Source organism: Balaenoptera physalus, assembly GCF_965194825.1.
Source record: "Balaenoptera physalus genome assembly, chromosome: 1".
Classification (NCBI taxonomy): Eukaryota; Metazoa; Chordata; class Mammalia; order Artiodactyla; family Balaenopteridae; genus Balaenoptera; species Balaenoptera physalus.
Genome location: NC_138882.1, coordinates 4779825 through 4795803, shown reverse-complemented (window position 1 = coordinate 4795803; position 15979 = coordinate 4779825). Strand labels below are relative to the sequence as shown.

The 15979-nt window shown below is 36.6% G+C and overlaps 1 protein-coding gene across 2 annotated transcripts in view; it reads left to right on the top strand.

Annotated features, from left to right (window-relative positions):
• The window catches only part of PTPRC (protein tyrosine phosphatase receptor type C), a 121961-nt gene that overhangs the window by 64265 nt on the left and 41717 nt on the right, over nt 1–15979 (top strand). For both annotated transcript variants that reach the window (XM_082425441.1, XM_082425440.1), the window contains 6 exons: nt 317–397; nt 1572–1601; nt 3279–3482; nt 4698–4826; nt 5982–6125; nt 13027–13146. In XM_082425441.1, coding sequence (XP_082281567.1) covers nt 317–397; nt 1572–1601; nt 3279–3482; nt 4698–4826; nt 5982–6125; nt 13027–13146 — 708 coding nt within the window. The remainder of the gene's footprint in view (nt 1–316; nt 398–1571; nt 1602–3278; nt 3483–4697; nt 4827–5981; nt 6126–13026; nt 13147–15979) is intronic.

Here is a 15979-nt window from a genome sequence, read left to right as displayed (position 1 = left end):
GGATAGTTGTAACGGGATGAGAGGTAGTTTGGGGGAGACTGCACATGTCAGAATTATTCTAAGGAATGAATAGTTTCTTCTCAACGTATACAATGTCTAGTTCCAGTTGTTTGCACTCTTAGTCATCTTAAAGGGCCACGTGTAGATAAATCTTTGACTCACTTTCTTATTTTAAAAACAAGCAAGTGTCAATTCAAACGAGGAGGAAGCCTCTGGCAAAGATTCAGTTAAGAAATCATCTTTGCTAAAGAGTTTTCCCCTCGACCCTCGATATGACAAACTCATTAACTGTGACCCTCTGTTCATTTCCTTGCAGATGTGCTCAACGCGTCCACTACACCATCCTCTCTGACCACTGCAGAAAACATTACCTCTACAACTAATCTCACAACAATAGGTGACAACCTGACCCTCAGTCATGCAGTCACGCCACCACCACGTGCTTTGGACATGCTCATTGAAGGGTCTTCTGTTGGCTCCGCCCTGGGCTCTTTCTTCGAGAAGTTCAATTGAGTGTTCTAATCCTGAGGGCTGTGGAAGGGCACTTAGTCCAAAACACTGATCAGTTTTCGCAGTGCAACAGCCGATGAGATCAGGGCCGGTGTTACTGTGATAACCTCTTACATCATGGTCGTAGCATCCCCCAAGAGTTGTGTACTCTATGAAAACTCGTAGGAATGACCAGCTATACTAGGACTTCTAAGAGTGGGTTTCGGTGTTGGTATGAAAAAGAACAATTCTCTCAGTGGGGCTCTCTGTTCCAAGAGGTCAGTGACAGAGGAGTGATCGCAGAGCCCCAGACACACACGTGGGATGTGGAGACAGAGGTGGGGGGCTCCATGCAGGGAATGAATGTCCAGGAGGTGGTGGAGTCTGCAATGGGTTAGCCATTCAGAGCCTGCCAGGGCACTATTCTCCCTGCAAGTTCTCCATCTCAAAGACCAGATTAGCAGAGATCTCTTAGCTTCCACAAACCACATTTCCATCCAATTCTTCAGTTAAATACATATGCTCACACAAGATAGGTCTCAGTTGGTGGACAGAACAATTTGTTACCCTGGATGTATTATATGGGCAAAGAGCTTACAAAAGTTAAACCAGATAATGAAGCAGCCCTTGCCTATTTTCTGATTTTTTTTTTTTTTTCGTAAACAAAGGAGTAAACTGAACTTTCTAGGGGTTATAATTATATAAACCTATTTTGAGATTAATCAAGGGGAGGAAGACTTTTAAAATACTTCTGGCTGTGTAAATAGTCAACCACGTCACCATTCCATAATCAGATGTGCGCCCAAAAGTCTTAATATTGTATTATCACAGTTATGTTTATTGGGTAAATTCATGAAAACGTTTTATAGAACTAGCTCATTGGTTTACAACGTTCGAAGTTTTGAGATCCAAATGTGGGAACAGGCACTGCAAACTCGGCATTATCTGTTAAAGCTAACTCGGTAGATTCTATAATTTATGAAGATGAAACATTGTAAACCACCCTTCCTCAGAATGACTAGAGCAGAGATATTCTAGAATGCAATTTTAATAATTTGCATTTTCTTTTTTTTCTATTACAGCTCCTCCTACTACACGTAAGCCTACATGTGGTAAGTCTGTCTACCTAGAGGCAACATATATCACTTTAATGATTTCCTTTTTTATTACAAGCTTTCAAGACCCCCCAGCAGGCTAAGCTCACTGGCTCTAATTTCTCACCAACGATTAGCTCCACCTCTTAAGAGCCAGGGTCCTTCAGGGCAAGAAGCTTTGATGTCACATTCAGACCTAGTTTTGAGGATCAGGATTGATAATTACTAGCTAAACAACTTTGGTGGAGCCACTTAACTTCAGTTTGTGTATTTGTAAAGTGGGATGATAGCAAGTTTGTTTAGGGGTTGGGAGAGGATTCTGTGTAATGATAAATATGAAATGTGAATAATACCTTCAAGGCTCATCAAGAAGAAAAAGTCTCTCTGTCTCTCCAGGGTTCGGCTCAAAGCAGATGCTTGAGAACAGTTTGTATCCATCCTTTTCCCATTTTCTGCCTCTGTTCTCAGTGGAAGCAGAGTCCTTCTTCGTGGCCAGGGCTCATCCTTCCACGTGTTTCTAAATCTCACCGCTGGAGTCCTGACCTTCAGTAGCTCTCCGTATATTTAGTGCAGACATCAGCCTTTGTATGTTTGATTAATTAATATGATTTTGATGATCAGGTTCCTCTTGCACTATTGCCTCCTTACACTTTTCACTTAAGTAACATGGAAGTGCTCTGTTTCTTAAAACATGTTTCCTCCTGCCCCTGTGTTCACCCCTGTTCTTCTTCCTCTACACTTGGAATGCACCCTCATCCGCCACCTCCCACCCCCATCAGTTTTTCTATGTCCTGCTCATATTTTAAATGCAAACTGACTCACCTCTCTGGAGGGCCCCTCCTGGTCCTGCAATCTGAACAGACTTCTCTGCCTCTTTACCCCTGTATTATTTTGTGCATCATCTTATTTTGGTGTTTTCTGTAGTTCACGCCTGTGCCTGTCTGCACGTTAGATTCTATAGTTCCAAAAGCAGATCATTTGTATTCCTAGTGCTTGGGACAGTGTCTTAAGAAAAATGAAGGCTTCATAATTTTTTTGTACTAAAAATGAGAGAATAAGTGAATGTGTGTTGAAAGGTATTTTTATGAGTCAATGGAGTCTTTAAATAAAGGGAAGAGTGTGAGATGACACTCAGAGAAAGTGCTTAGGAGGAGTTGCTATCAATAATTTTGCACAAATAGAGGAATAACGTGGCCTCTGCTCCCTAAGTAATTAATGTTCCCCGTATTGGGAGAAAGAGATAATCAAATACTACACTTTAGGAAGCAAGCGAAATGATAGAGCAAGAAGAAGAAATTTGTCAGATGCGTTGTTCATTTCTGCGTAATTCAACCATTTTTGAGCCCTTTCCGATGACAGGTTTTGCACAAGGATCTGGATTTATGGCGATGGTCAAAATTGATGGGATTTTTCTCTCATGGAATTTACAGTCCAGTTAGGAAGACAGACATTAATCCAATTATCATCCAAATACAAACTCACAAGCTGAGGTCTTTGATGGGACAGTGATGAAAAGGGAATCACGAAAGAATAACATGGAGGCATTGATGTGTCCCTTCTCTGTTTTATGTTCCTGGGGTTATTTTGTTGGTGATTGGATATTTTTAAAAATATACATTAAGGAGTTTGTGTTTAATATAGGTTTATTCGTTCTGAAAAATAAAAGATAAGCTTCACTATTTTATTTTCTTTCAGAAGACAAATATGCAAATATCTCTGCGCACTTCATTTATAACAAGGAAAGTGACACATATAATGTGACATTTAGTGAAGTGAAATGTGAACCTCTTGGGTGTGAAAAGCAGCTCCATGGCCTACAGGAATGTGAAAAGAAGAAGATCAATATATCAGATCTTTCATGTCACCCTCCATTTGAATATTTATTAGAGGTACCACCAGGTAAATATCAGTTGATTTCTGTTCGCTCATTTACGGCAACACTGCAGTTTTGTGTGTGACATGTCCTACTGGTCACAGGAGTTAGTAGGCAGGGGGACAGGGCTGAGGGAAAGATGGCGGCAGGAGGTCAGTGTGTGGACTTCTGCCCTCCCGACCCAGTGAAAACGGTAACCTCAGAGAAGCCTTCTCTGTTTATCCCTTACCTGCCTCCTTACACCTCTTTTACAGAGTGCTTCATGTCGACTGGATCTAATTTATCCCACTGAGTGGTTATTCACAAGCTTTCTTTTTTCTCCGCTACTGAATTCAAGTCATTATATATATGTGTGTGTGTGTGTATGTATATATATATATATATATACTTTTAAATACAAGTGTGTCTAGAATATCTTGGGGGAATAACACAAAGTCAAAGATTTGATGTTTGTGGAAAGAACAAAAGTACTTTCACCAAAAAAAAAAAAAAAAAAGGGGGGGAGCATTATAGTCATGTTAAGGCTATCAAGCTGGTTTTAGTACCTAAGCTACTGCTGGGAAAGAGGAAGCTAAGGTACCAAGCTGACTTCAGAGAAGCTACCTTCACAAAGCGCATTTTCCAAAAGGGATTCAGGGACTGAATAAGCTTGTTGTATAAGTTTGTTGAATCTCTCACATCTTTTAATAATTCAAGATCATTGATTGACTTATTAACATTTAAATAGGTTAAATATCTGATGTTTTTGAAAAAATGTCATTTAACTTATTCATTTTTCTCTAAATGTTACTGGAACAAATGATCAATTAAAAACAGAAAATGACAATTTAAAGCAATGCATTCCCCAGAGTGAAGCCCCCATGCTCTGTGTAATGATCATGCAATGAAAAACAATCACAGAGTAAATGAAAAATTGAAGATACAAATAAGAAAACAAAATGGAGTGAGTCTTTTAAAATGTGCAAAAAATGCAATTTTATCTAGACGCTTCCTTGGGTTCCATTTTTTTTTAAAGTAGCATAAATTCTAAGTGAAATGCTACCAATATGTGTGACGTTAAAAAAAGAATAAACTCAAGAATCAAGAAATGCAAAACACTGAGAGTTATTAGACTTTTTTCAACAGTAATCTAAATTCTTGCCAGATTCTGTATCATGAATATAATTTCAATGACTGTAATTGACCATAAGGCACACATTATGAAATATTAATCATCTATTTTTGTATCTTTTTCTTGACAGATCCTAAACATTTTCAGCTGAATGAGTGTGTAGAACCTGAAAAGGCAAATACTTCTCTTTGTTTACATTGGGAAATCACTAAAAATTTTACTTGTGATAAAAAGAAAATAACATATAAATTTGAATGTGGTAAGAATTTAACATTGATCAGAGGAGTTTTTTTCCTATAGTGGGAAGTTTTTCTAGATATTATCTAATCCTTCCTTCCTTTCTTCTTCCTTCCTTCCTTCTTACTTTCCTTCCTTCTTCCATTCTCTCTTTTTCACTCTCTCTCTTTCTCTCTCTCTCTCTCTCTCACACACACACACATAGTCCATGATATGTTTGGAATCAAATCATTGTATTCTCTATACAACTCAAATTCACAAAATAGACAAATATTCCACCTGAAAAATAATTTTTGAAATAGCAATATCAGTTAATTCATAAGCATTTTCTTGGCAACCGCTATACACGAGGTATTGTTGAAAATATTATCAGAGGAGAGAGTTATAAAATATTATGGTACACATACTCTTAGAATGAAAGGGAAAACAACCATAATTTCGCGTGATTCCAAGAGTTTACTTTGTCAGCCCTCCATCAACAACATTTATAAACAACTACAAGAAGACTTAGATAAAATGAAAGTAGAAAAAGAATAGTAAGTGCTTCTAGGAATATGAATTTGGGTTCATGGAAAGGGGAATAATTGAGATAGCATTTCTTTTTAATGATTTAATAACTTTTAATTTATTTTCATTTGAATTTATTGGGATGAAATCTCCCCCCCTTGGCATAAAGCTATCTGCTAGGCCATATTTGGCAAGACAGACAGACAAACAAAAACACACAGACTCTCACACAAAGGATGGAGTATGATACTGCTTATAATCATCTTGTTACGGGGAAGATGCACGGCTCAGACACGAGCAGGGTGAGGAAAGCAAGGACAAACGTATGACAGACTGATGATAAAACAATGATCTAAGATATCTGCGAGGTAAAGGCTATGTCAAGTGCAATCTCAATTTCTGAACAGAGAACAATGAACTAATGCCTCATTTCATCAGCTAAATTAGAGACACTCTCAAATTCAGTTCTACCTCTTAATGTTTTCTTTAAAATTGAGTGTAGCAAAATCATGCAGTATTATAGCTGATATCAGGTCCTTTTACTTATTGTTTTGACCATTTGCATAGGTTTTCAATCTAATAGATATTAATTATAGATATAAAACCGATATGAAATTTAAGTGTGATATATTGTATTCATATACTCATATGCAATATTTATTTCTTTTAGGTGGCCTTAGTCCATATAATAAAAGTGGCAGATTTGAAAAGGGCCAACTTCAACCCCAAAGTAATTATACTTGTAGTTCACAAGTATCCTATAATCACAAGATTATTACTAGCCAAAATAAAACTATTCAAACAGATTTTAGAGGTGAGTATATCACTTACATTTATATGTTAAATTTCTTTCCTTTTTATATTCTTATGAATCATTGAGAATCACAGAAAAAGATGTTATGGATTTGGAGAAAGGGTTTCAGAAAATGGCTTTGTGTCCATTTTAAAGTAAGAATTTAGAAATAAATGACAGCGAATCCAAACCTTCATCAAGGTTTTTGCAAACTGTAGGCTGTTGTGAGGTAGGGGTGGAAACAAAACTGTGAGGTAAGTGAAATGCTTGTTCACATGTTTCCCATTTTATTTCCTCTTTCTTGCTGTAGCAGAGTTCTTTTCTTGGTGTGTCCTGTATCTTTTGCCCCCTCTGTCAAATCCTGACTCTGATAGGAGTAAAATGAGCACAGAAGCTCACTTTAAGAAGCTAATAAAACGCAATGGTAAAGCTAAGTGCTGACGGCAAAATAACAGTTATTATTACTAAAATGTCAGCAATATAAATAATAACAAGACTATCATAACTAATAACAAGTGGAAAATAAAATTCTGGAAAATAATAGCATTTGGAAGATGGAGGGGAGAAGGAAGTGAAAAGTGCTAAAATTTCAGTTGTATTGAATAGAACAGGGGTCCCCAACCCCCAGGGAACTGGTCCTCGGACTGTTAGGAACCAGGCTGCACAGCAGGAGGTGAGCATCGGGTGAGCAAGTGAAGTTGCATCTGCTGCTCTCCATCTCTCGCATCACCGCCTGAACCATCCCCCCCCGCCAGCCCCAGTCCGTGGAAAAATTGTCTCCCAGGAAACTTGTCTCTGGTTCCAAAAGTCTGGGGACCACTGTAGTAGAAGTAAAGAGATTCCAGTTAAATTTAGAATCTGCTAGGAAAATATGTTAATCGTGCATAAGACAACTTATGAGGAACCACTAAAAACATGAAAGACAGATAAATAGATGGCACTGCCTATCAGCAGTAGAAGAAAGTTATGGAATAAAAAAAAAATTCTTCATGTTAAAGGAGGAAAAGGAGAAAGAAGGGAAAAGAGGGAGGAAGAAGATGGAAAGAGAGTGTGAGAGAGAGAGGGAGAGAGGAAGAAGGAGGAGAAGGAGAAGAAGAAAGAGGGGGAGGGGGAAGGGAAGGAAGAAGAAAAACGTGGCAGGAAGAGAGGGAGAGAGAGACTACTAAGTAGGAAACAATAGGTAATATAGCAGAAACATGTCAAAGTATAACAAAAGTCACTATAAATATAGATGGCTTAAATTTACCTTTTGGAACAAAGATATTCAGACTTGAGTAAAGTAAAGACATGTTTAGGGGGAGGAATTTGTAGCCTTAAGTAAGACCAAGTGACATTTTATGGGAACTTTTATCACTTTGCTCTCTATTGAATGAAAATCATTGGAAAGTGCTTGGAAAAGAACCAGAAAGCAAAAGCAAAGAAAGCAGAAAATAACAAAGTTTAGAGTACAGATTATTGAAAGAAGGAACGAACAAAAATTGCAGGAATTTACTAACCAATTTAAAGGCTTGGTTTTGAAAAGAATAATAAAATAGTTAGATCTCTAGCAAAACAACCTTCCCCCATGCATTATAAAAAGGAAATTAAAAATACAGTAGAAATTTTACAGATTATAAAGAAACTTGCATCCAATATGAAAAGTTAGATAAAATGGATAATTTTCTAGAACATATGAATTATGGACATTTGCCTAGGAAGAATTAGAAAATTGGAGTTATATATAAAATAATAGTCTAATACCTCTCCAATCTCTTCACACTCCCTGTCTGCTTACCTCACCTGCCCTTTAAAAAAGAAAAACCAGAAAGGTAAGTTTACAGTTAGTTCCTATCCTATCCAAACTGTTCCACAGTATAGAAATCATGGAAATCTATCTACTAATTTTGATTATTGTTAGGGTGGGGAATAGGCTAGGGTTACTGTTATGTGGATACCAAACTTGGGCAGAGCTGAGGCAACTATAGGCCAGTCTCTGCTATGAACATAGATACTAAATAGTAAATGAACTGTTAGCAAAGTGGATCCTTTAGTACATTATAAAATATATAATTACCAAAGAAGTTATATGGATGGCAAATAAGCATATGAGAAGATGCTCCACATCACATGTAATTGGGGAAATTAAAATAACAATGAGATATCACTGCACACCTTTAGAATGGGCAGAATCTAGAACACTGACAATACCAAATGTCAGCGAGGATGGGGAGAAACAGGAATTTTCATTCATTGCTGGTAGGAATGCAAAATGGTACAGTCACTTTGGAAGACATTTTGAGGGTTTCTATAAAACTAAACATCATCTTACAATGCAGTCCAGCCGTCACACTCCTTGGTATTTACTCAAAGGAGATGAAAACTCATGTCCACATAAAAAGCTGCACATGGATGTTTATAGCAGCTTTATTTATCATTGCCAAAACTTGGAAGCAACCAAGATGTACTTCAGTAGGTGAATGGTAAATAAACTGTGGTCCATCCAGACAATGGAATACTATTTAGCACTAAAAAGAAATGAGCTATAAAGCCACGAAAAGACATAGAGGAACCTTAAATGCACATCACTAAGTGAACAAAGCCAGTCTGAAAAGGCTACATACCATATGGTTTCACTATATGATATTCTGGAAAAGGCAAAACTGTGGAGGCAGTAAAGAGATCAGTGGTTGCCAGGAGTTGGAAGGGAGGGAGGGATGAATAGGCAGAACACAGAGAATTTTAGGTCAGTGAAAGTACTCTGTATGATACCGTAATAATGGATACATGTCATGTAATATATTAGTCCAAATCCATTGAATGTACAACATCGAGTGAACCCTAATGTAAACTATGGACTCAGGTGATAATGACGTGTCAGTGTAGGTTCATAAATTGTAACATAAGTACCACTCAAGTGGAGGATGTTGATAACAGGGGATGTTGTGCATATCTCTGTGCCTTCTCCTCAATTTTGCTGTGAATTCAAAAATGCTCTAAAAAAGTAAGGTCTTAAAAAAACCCCACCATTATTGAGTAAGATTTCTTCCAGTAATGCAGGAATCCTGCAGCCTTTGGAAATAGCAATTTAACCATTTTACACGTCATTTTATTCAGGCAACAGGGGAAATTTTTCAAGACCGTTGCAAAAGAAGCCACATTCTTAAAAAAAACAAACACACAAACTTTTGCTAGTTCACCTACTGTATGATTCACCCATGTAAAGTATAGAAGTCAGTGGTTTTTAATATATTTAGAGTTGTAAATCATCACCTGAATCAACTTTAAAACATTTTCATCACACCAAAAAATAAATAAAAATAAAAAATAAAACCCACAAAAAAACAAGCAACAGCAAAAAAAACTGGTATCTTTTAGCAGTCACTCCCCATTTCCCTCCCACTCCCATATCTAGGCAATTACCAATTTACTTTCTGCTTTGATGGATTTGCCTAATATGGACATTTCATATAATATGTTGTCTTTTGTGTCTGGCTTCTTTTACTTAGTGTACTGTTTTCAGGGTGCAACCATTTTGTAACATATCAATACTTCCGTTTTTTTATTGTCTAATAATACTCCATCGTATGAATGTACCTTGTTTTGTTTGTCCCTTTATCAGTTGAGTGACATTGAAGTTGTTTCCACTTTTTGACTATTATGGATAATGCTGCTATGAACATTTGTGTACAAGTTTTGTGTAGATATATGTCTTCGTTTCTCTTGTGTTTATACCTAGGATTGGAATTTGGGGGTTATATGGCAACTTTATGTTTTGCATTTTGAAGAACTGCCAATCAGTTTTCCAAAGTAGCTGCATCATTTTACATTCCCACCAGCAATGTATGTGTTCTCATTTCTTCACATATTCACCAACACTTATTGTCTTTTCTATTTTAGCCATTCCAATGGGTGTGAAGTGGTATCTCATTGTAATTTAAATTAATGACTAATGATCTTGAGCATAGCTTCAGCTGTTTATTTGCCATTTGTATATCTTTTATCATTATTTGCACATTTTTAGAAGTTGGGTTATTTTTCACTGAGTTGTAACAGTTCTGTATATATTCTAGACACAATTCAGATATATGACTTGCAAATATCTTCTACAATTCTCTGGGTTGTCTTTTTACTTTGTTGATAGCTTTTGAAGCTTATAAGTTTTTAATTTTGATGAGGTCCAATTTATTAATTTTTACCTTTGTTACTCATGCTTTTGATGTCACAACTAAAAATTCATTGCCAAATCCAAGGTTATGCAGAGCTATCCCTATGTTTTCTTCTAAGAATTTTTTAGTTTTAAGTCTTAAAATTAGCTCTATTAATCCATTTGAGTTAATATTCGTTTATGATTTGAGGTACGGGTCCAATTTCATTCTTTTGATGTCCTAGCACAATTTAATGAAAAAACTACTCTTTTCCCATTGAATGTTCTTTTCATCCTTGTCAAAATTAATTAACAATAATGATGGGCTTATTTCTAGACTTTTGCATTCCATTAATCTATACATCTAATGCCAGTACTACACTGTCCGTTACTGTTGCTTTGTGTAAGTTTTGAAATCAGAAAGTGTGAGTCCTTCAATTTTGTTCCACTTCAAGATTGTTTTGGATATTTGAGGTCCCTTGAAATTCCATATGAATTTTGAGATCAACTTGTCAATTTCTACAAAGAAGCCAGCCAGGATTCCGACAGAAGTTGAGTTAAATCTGTAGATCTATTTGAAGAGTGTTGCCATCCTAACAATGTTAGTTTTCTGGTCCATGAATATGGGGTGTCTTTCCATGAATTTAGGTATTCTTTAATTTTCTTGGAGACTGTTTTGTAGTTCTCAGTGTGCAAGTCTTATAGTTCTTTTGTTAAATTCATTCCTAGGTTTAAATTTATTCCTGCTTATGATGGTGGTGTTTTCTTAATTCCATTTTCAGATTGTTCATTGCCAGTGTGTGGACATACAATGGACTTTTCTGTATTGATCCTGAAATCTGTCTCATTGCTGAAGTTGTTTATTAATTATAATATTACAGGACTTTTGACAGAACATACTAAAGTGATTCTGAGTTTCATATGGAAGGGATAGCTAGCTGAGAGTAAGGCAGCTTCCTAAATCCATGTCTCCAGTAGCCCCCAAAACAACTCAAAACCATGAGAAAAAAAATAAACCTACAGAAATACTATGTCCTCATGTAACTAGCAAAAATTTAATGCTTTTTGGATATTAAATACTAAAATTAGTACAGTCTTTATAAATCACTGTGACAAAATAGAAATCCCAGGAAAAAAATATTTTATTGTTTATAAAAGTGCAAAGGCAATTCAGTGAGGGGAAGGATTTTTTTTTTTTTGGTTATTTATTTATTTGGATATTTATTTCATTATTAGATTGTTTTTTAGTTATCCCTATAGAAAAAATAAATACATCAGCCTTTATCTCTCAACAAACACAAAGATTAACTCAAAATGGATTGCAGAGCTAAACACTAAAGCTAAAACTATAAAATGTCTAGACAAAGCCATTAGAAAAATCTTTGGTACTTTAGCTTAAGCAATGGTTCCTTAGATGGACACAAAAAGCAAGAATCATAAAAGAAAAACATTTAGAAATCAAAATTCATAAAAATTAAACATTCTTGCTCTTCGAATAAAGTCACTAAAGAAATAAAAATTTTCACAATTCATACATTGTGAAAAAATATCCACAATTAATTTTTTCAACAGAGAGTTTTGCGAGAATATATAGAGAATTCTTCCAAATACAAAATAAGACATCAAGTAACCCAATTAAAAATGGGCAAGCACTTTGAGCATATGCTTCACAGAAAAAGATACACAAATGGTCAATAAGCACGTAAAAAATTTCCCAATATCATTAGTCAACTGGGAAATGCAACTTAAAACAACAACCAGATGCTGATGACATCACACACCAACTAAAATGGCTAAAATGAAAAAGACTGACAATACTATTGGTGAGAATGCAAAGTAATAGCTCAGAACTTTCACTCCAGGTATTTACCAAAGAAGAAAGGACATGTCCTTTCCACAGAAAGACTTCTGCACAAATATCCATAGTAGATTCACTCACAGTAGCCAAAAGCCTGGAAACAACCCAGATGTCCATCAACAGTTGAATGAATAGGTGAAATGTGGTCTATCCTTACAATGGAATACTACTCACAAATAAAAAGGACTAACTACTGACACATACAGCAATATGAATGAATCTCCAGAACATTATGTTAAGTGCAATATGCTGGATGTAAAAATGTACTCACCGTTTGATTTTATCTATATGAAATGAAAGAAAAGACTAATTTAATCTATAGTAATAGAAGGCAGTTCAGAGGGTGTTTGGGGGTGGGCAAGGGAGCTGGCTGGACTGGGAGGGGGCACAGAAGAACTTCCTTGGTTGGACAGAAATGTTTTATATCTGATTGCGATGGTGGTTATATCGATGCATATATTTGTCAAAACCCATCCAACTATACCCCAAACGGGTGGGTTTTCATGTAAATTATACCTTGTAGTTTTGATTTAAGCATTTATTACATTCTTCACTTCAAGTTCTGATGACTAGTTACTGGAAGTGATGACAAGTGCTACTCCAGTACTGACTGTTAACTTTACCAGCCCTACCAGTGACAGATTTCCAGCATAGGGAAATCTAGACATCCCAAGATAGCTGGACAATAAAATAAATGAGAGGAAGAGGGGTTTTCAGATCTCTTCAAGTCAGTGGAACATTTAGGCTCCACAATGTCACCCTGGAGTGACACTCTGTTACATGACCTTATCAAACTTAATGAGATCAGATATCTTTCTTTTACTTTCATCATCAATTCATAATTAATCAAAATATGGCTATTAATAATGCATGCTAATAATATGAAGAACGTTTTCTCCATGTCTTGTTTTTTATATTTTATATTCTTATTCTTTCAACAGATCCAGGAATCCCTCAGAATATGAGTTGTTCTAACTTCAGTGCACATAAAGCATGGATTACCTGGGGACCACCGCAAAATTTTTTTCATACGTTCACTCTTTGTTATCAGAATACTTCAGGTAACTTTTATAGAATTTAATTCCATATCAGTAAAGATAAATCAAAAATTGGAAAGCACTCCACATATGGATGGAGCTAGTGAGCCACGGAGCTCTCTACACAGCAACCGCGACGGGCATCCCGTACGCCTTGGTTTTAGAACTACCTCCACTCACTACAGGCTCCCCAGCCTCTGAAATGACTAAATCTCAGAATATCCCCAATACTCATTTCTCGTTCTTGATCTTCTTAGTTCTAATCATTACACTCCAAAGCTTAGAGAAGGAAAATCTCTGGAAGATAATACTCATATCTGTCTTCCAAAAATTATGTAAGGGAGCTGCACTAGTTTGAACTCATCATTCTGGACTGCAAACAACTTCCAAAGCGTGCCCCAGCTGATATACACAAAAAATTGGGTGAACAAAAGTGAACATATGCCCATTTAGCCACAGAGTTTGATGGCAGGTGGAATCTTGGAACATAGTTCTAGTTAGCATTAACTAACTTCTGCAGAACTTCTGCAGAAATAAAGACAGCCCAAAAAATGTGCTATGACTAGTTCAATCTTTGGCCTAGTCCCTCCAAACAAGACACTATTTAAGAGAACAGACATCTCCTGGACTACGTGAAGTATCTAAAATACTTGTAGAAAACAGTGGGGACCGTGGACCACCTCAGAAGAGACTCAGCACATGGAATAGCCCACTTGTCAATCCTTTACCTGTAGCTTAAAGTAGTATTGAGTTGGACATCTCACAGAATTCCATCTCTTTGTTCGGTGGGTAGGAACCAGACATAAATTTTCAAATTTCGAAAAGTAGAAAGCCACTTATCTCCAGTGTGTTATTTTATATTTTGATAACATATTGTTTTTGCTTGTTGTTTGAATCATAATAATCAAACTACTAAAGCAAAGTTCAATACACATGTAGTTTTCAAATTAGCATAAGAGGACTCAAATTCTATGGAGAAGAAATACAGGCATTGTATTTGAGGTTATGGTAATTCGAAAAGTTATGTCTATGAGAAAGGAAAAATGGAACTTACGGGAAGATGAAAAATGGAAATTACAGGAAGACAATCTGTAATCTGTCAGATTAAAAGAGTACAGTCTGCCTCACTGGACACCTCTCCTACAAACTTTCTTTGCTTGGTTTCTGTGTGAGCACATTGTTTGGTTTTCTTTTCTCTTTTCTGAAATTTCTTCTCACTATCCCTTTCTGTATTCCTTACTTTCTATATTCTCTCTCTACTATGGAGTATTTTGTATGCCAGAATATATGGTGGAAATTTATGGAGCAATATTTATTGCTTCTTTGTATTCTATACCATTTAAAAAACCTGTATTTGAATAATTAGGCTTAGAAGGACGTAATGTGTTAGTTATTGCAGTCATACGAGTTTTTATTTGTTATTTTTGCAATGAGTACAGCTCCTTCTTATTCGGTGCTACCCAAATTTATGACTCTCCAAATAAAACACTTGAACAGAATGGGTGGGGAGGGAAGGGGCAGGTCGGCAACATCTGGCTCTGTGTGCCCTTCTCTCCAAAACTTGGTTGGTAACTAACTGAACCCAGTCTCCACTGTGGCTCATGCACTGACTCTGCTCAAAGGGCCCTTTGGAAACAGGTCATCCCCAGTCCTCTGTCTCTCGTTGCCATCATCCACCACTGCTGGGGAGGGGAGCGTGCTCTGTCTTGTCTTCTGGTTCATCGCGAGCACAGGTCCTGAGATCCTCTTCTGTATTATCTAAGTCAAAGAGAGATGATCAGAGTATAGCATGTTAGAACAATTCTTTTAACTACTCTCATTATTTCAAATAAAACCACTATTAAAAATCCACAGGAAGAAAGTCAGTGAACTCTTATGGCAATTTATATAACTTTTAATTAGGTATTAAATTCATTTTGTTATTTCCTCATTTAACCATCGCAGCGACTCTGAAAGCTGTAGACTAAAAGAGGTAGACAAATGTAACTGACATTTATTTAGTTTCCTCTGCTTGTGGGGTGTTTTTATAGTATTTTAAGATTTTGTTAAACGTTTCAACAATGACTCTGAGAGAAGAGATGCATGGATATGTTCAGAGTTCATACGATGCCCTGAGGATCACAGAACTTAAAATCAATGCTCAAATTCAACAGCTTGGACTGTGCTTTTCTCGCTACTGTAAGTTCATTTTTGAGCATGAGACACCTTGTGCATCTCCAGTATTATGTATTAACTTAAAGTGCCAAGTGACAATGAAGTTTCCTCAGTAATAGGGAAGAGGCCCTGAGTCATTGTTGCATTCAGGGGACTACTTCTCAAAAGTTATTGAAACCAGTGTGCACCCTTCCACATCGCAGCGATGTTATTGGAAATGATTTTGTTTATTGCCTTTTTGCTTAAACAACATAAGAGAAAAAATATCTCTTATTTTGGGAGGTGGCAGTGCAAAACCCTCTGGGGATCAACGGGTTTATACTACTTGGCATGGTGTTCAGGAAGATACTTTAGAGCAGTTTCAACTGGGAAGTTGTTAATGGATTTCCTGAGGTATTTGCTAAAAAGCAAAGAGGTGACAAGTTATGAAGCCAGTATCTATCTAGCCATTTCCAGTGCAACAGGCATGACTTGAAACTAGACATGTCCCTGTTGCCCTAAGGAAAACCAAATTTCATCCCTAAGTCTAATAAAGTCTTTACCTGTGCCATTCGACTAGTGCTTCTGGCCTCAGGGTCCTGAGGAAAGGTATCCCACATGGAGGCAGAGAGGCTCGTGTAAAATATGTTGACCTTTCAACCAAAGCTTGAAACCCTTGGCAACTGGAAATGAACATTCCAAACCATCTTTCTAAGCACTGAAC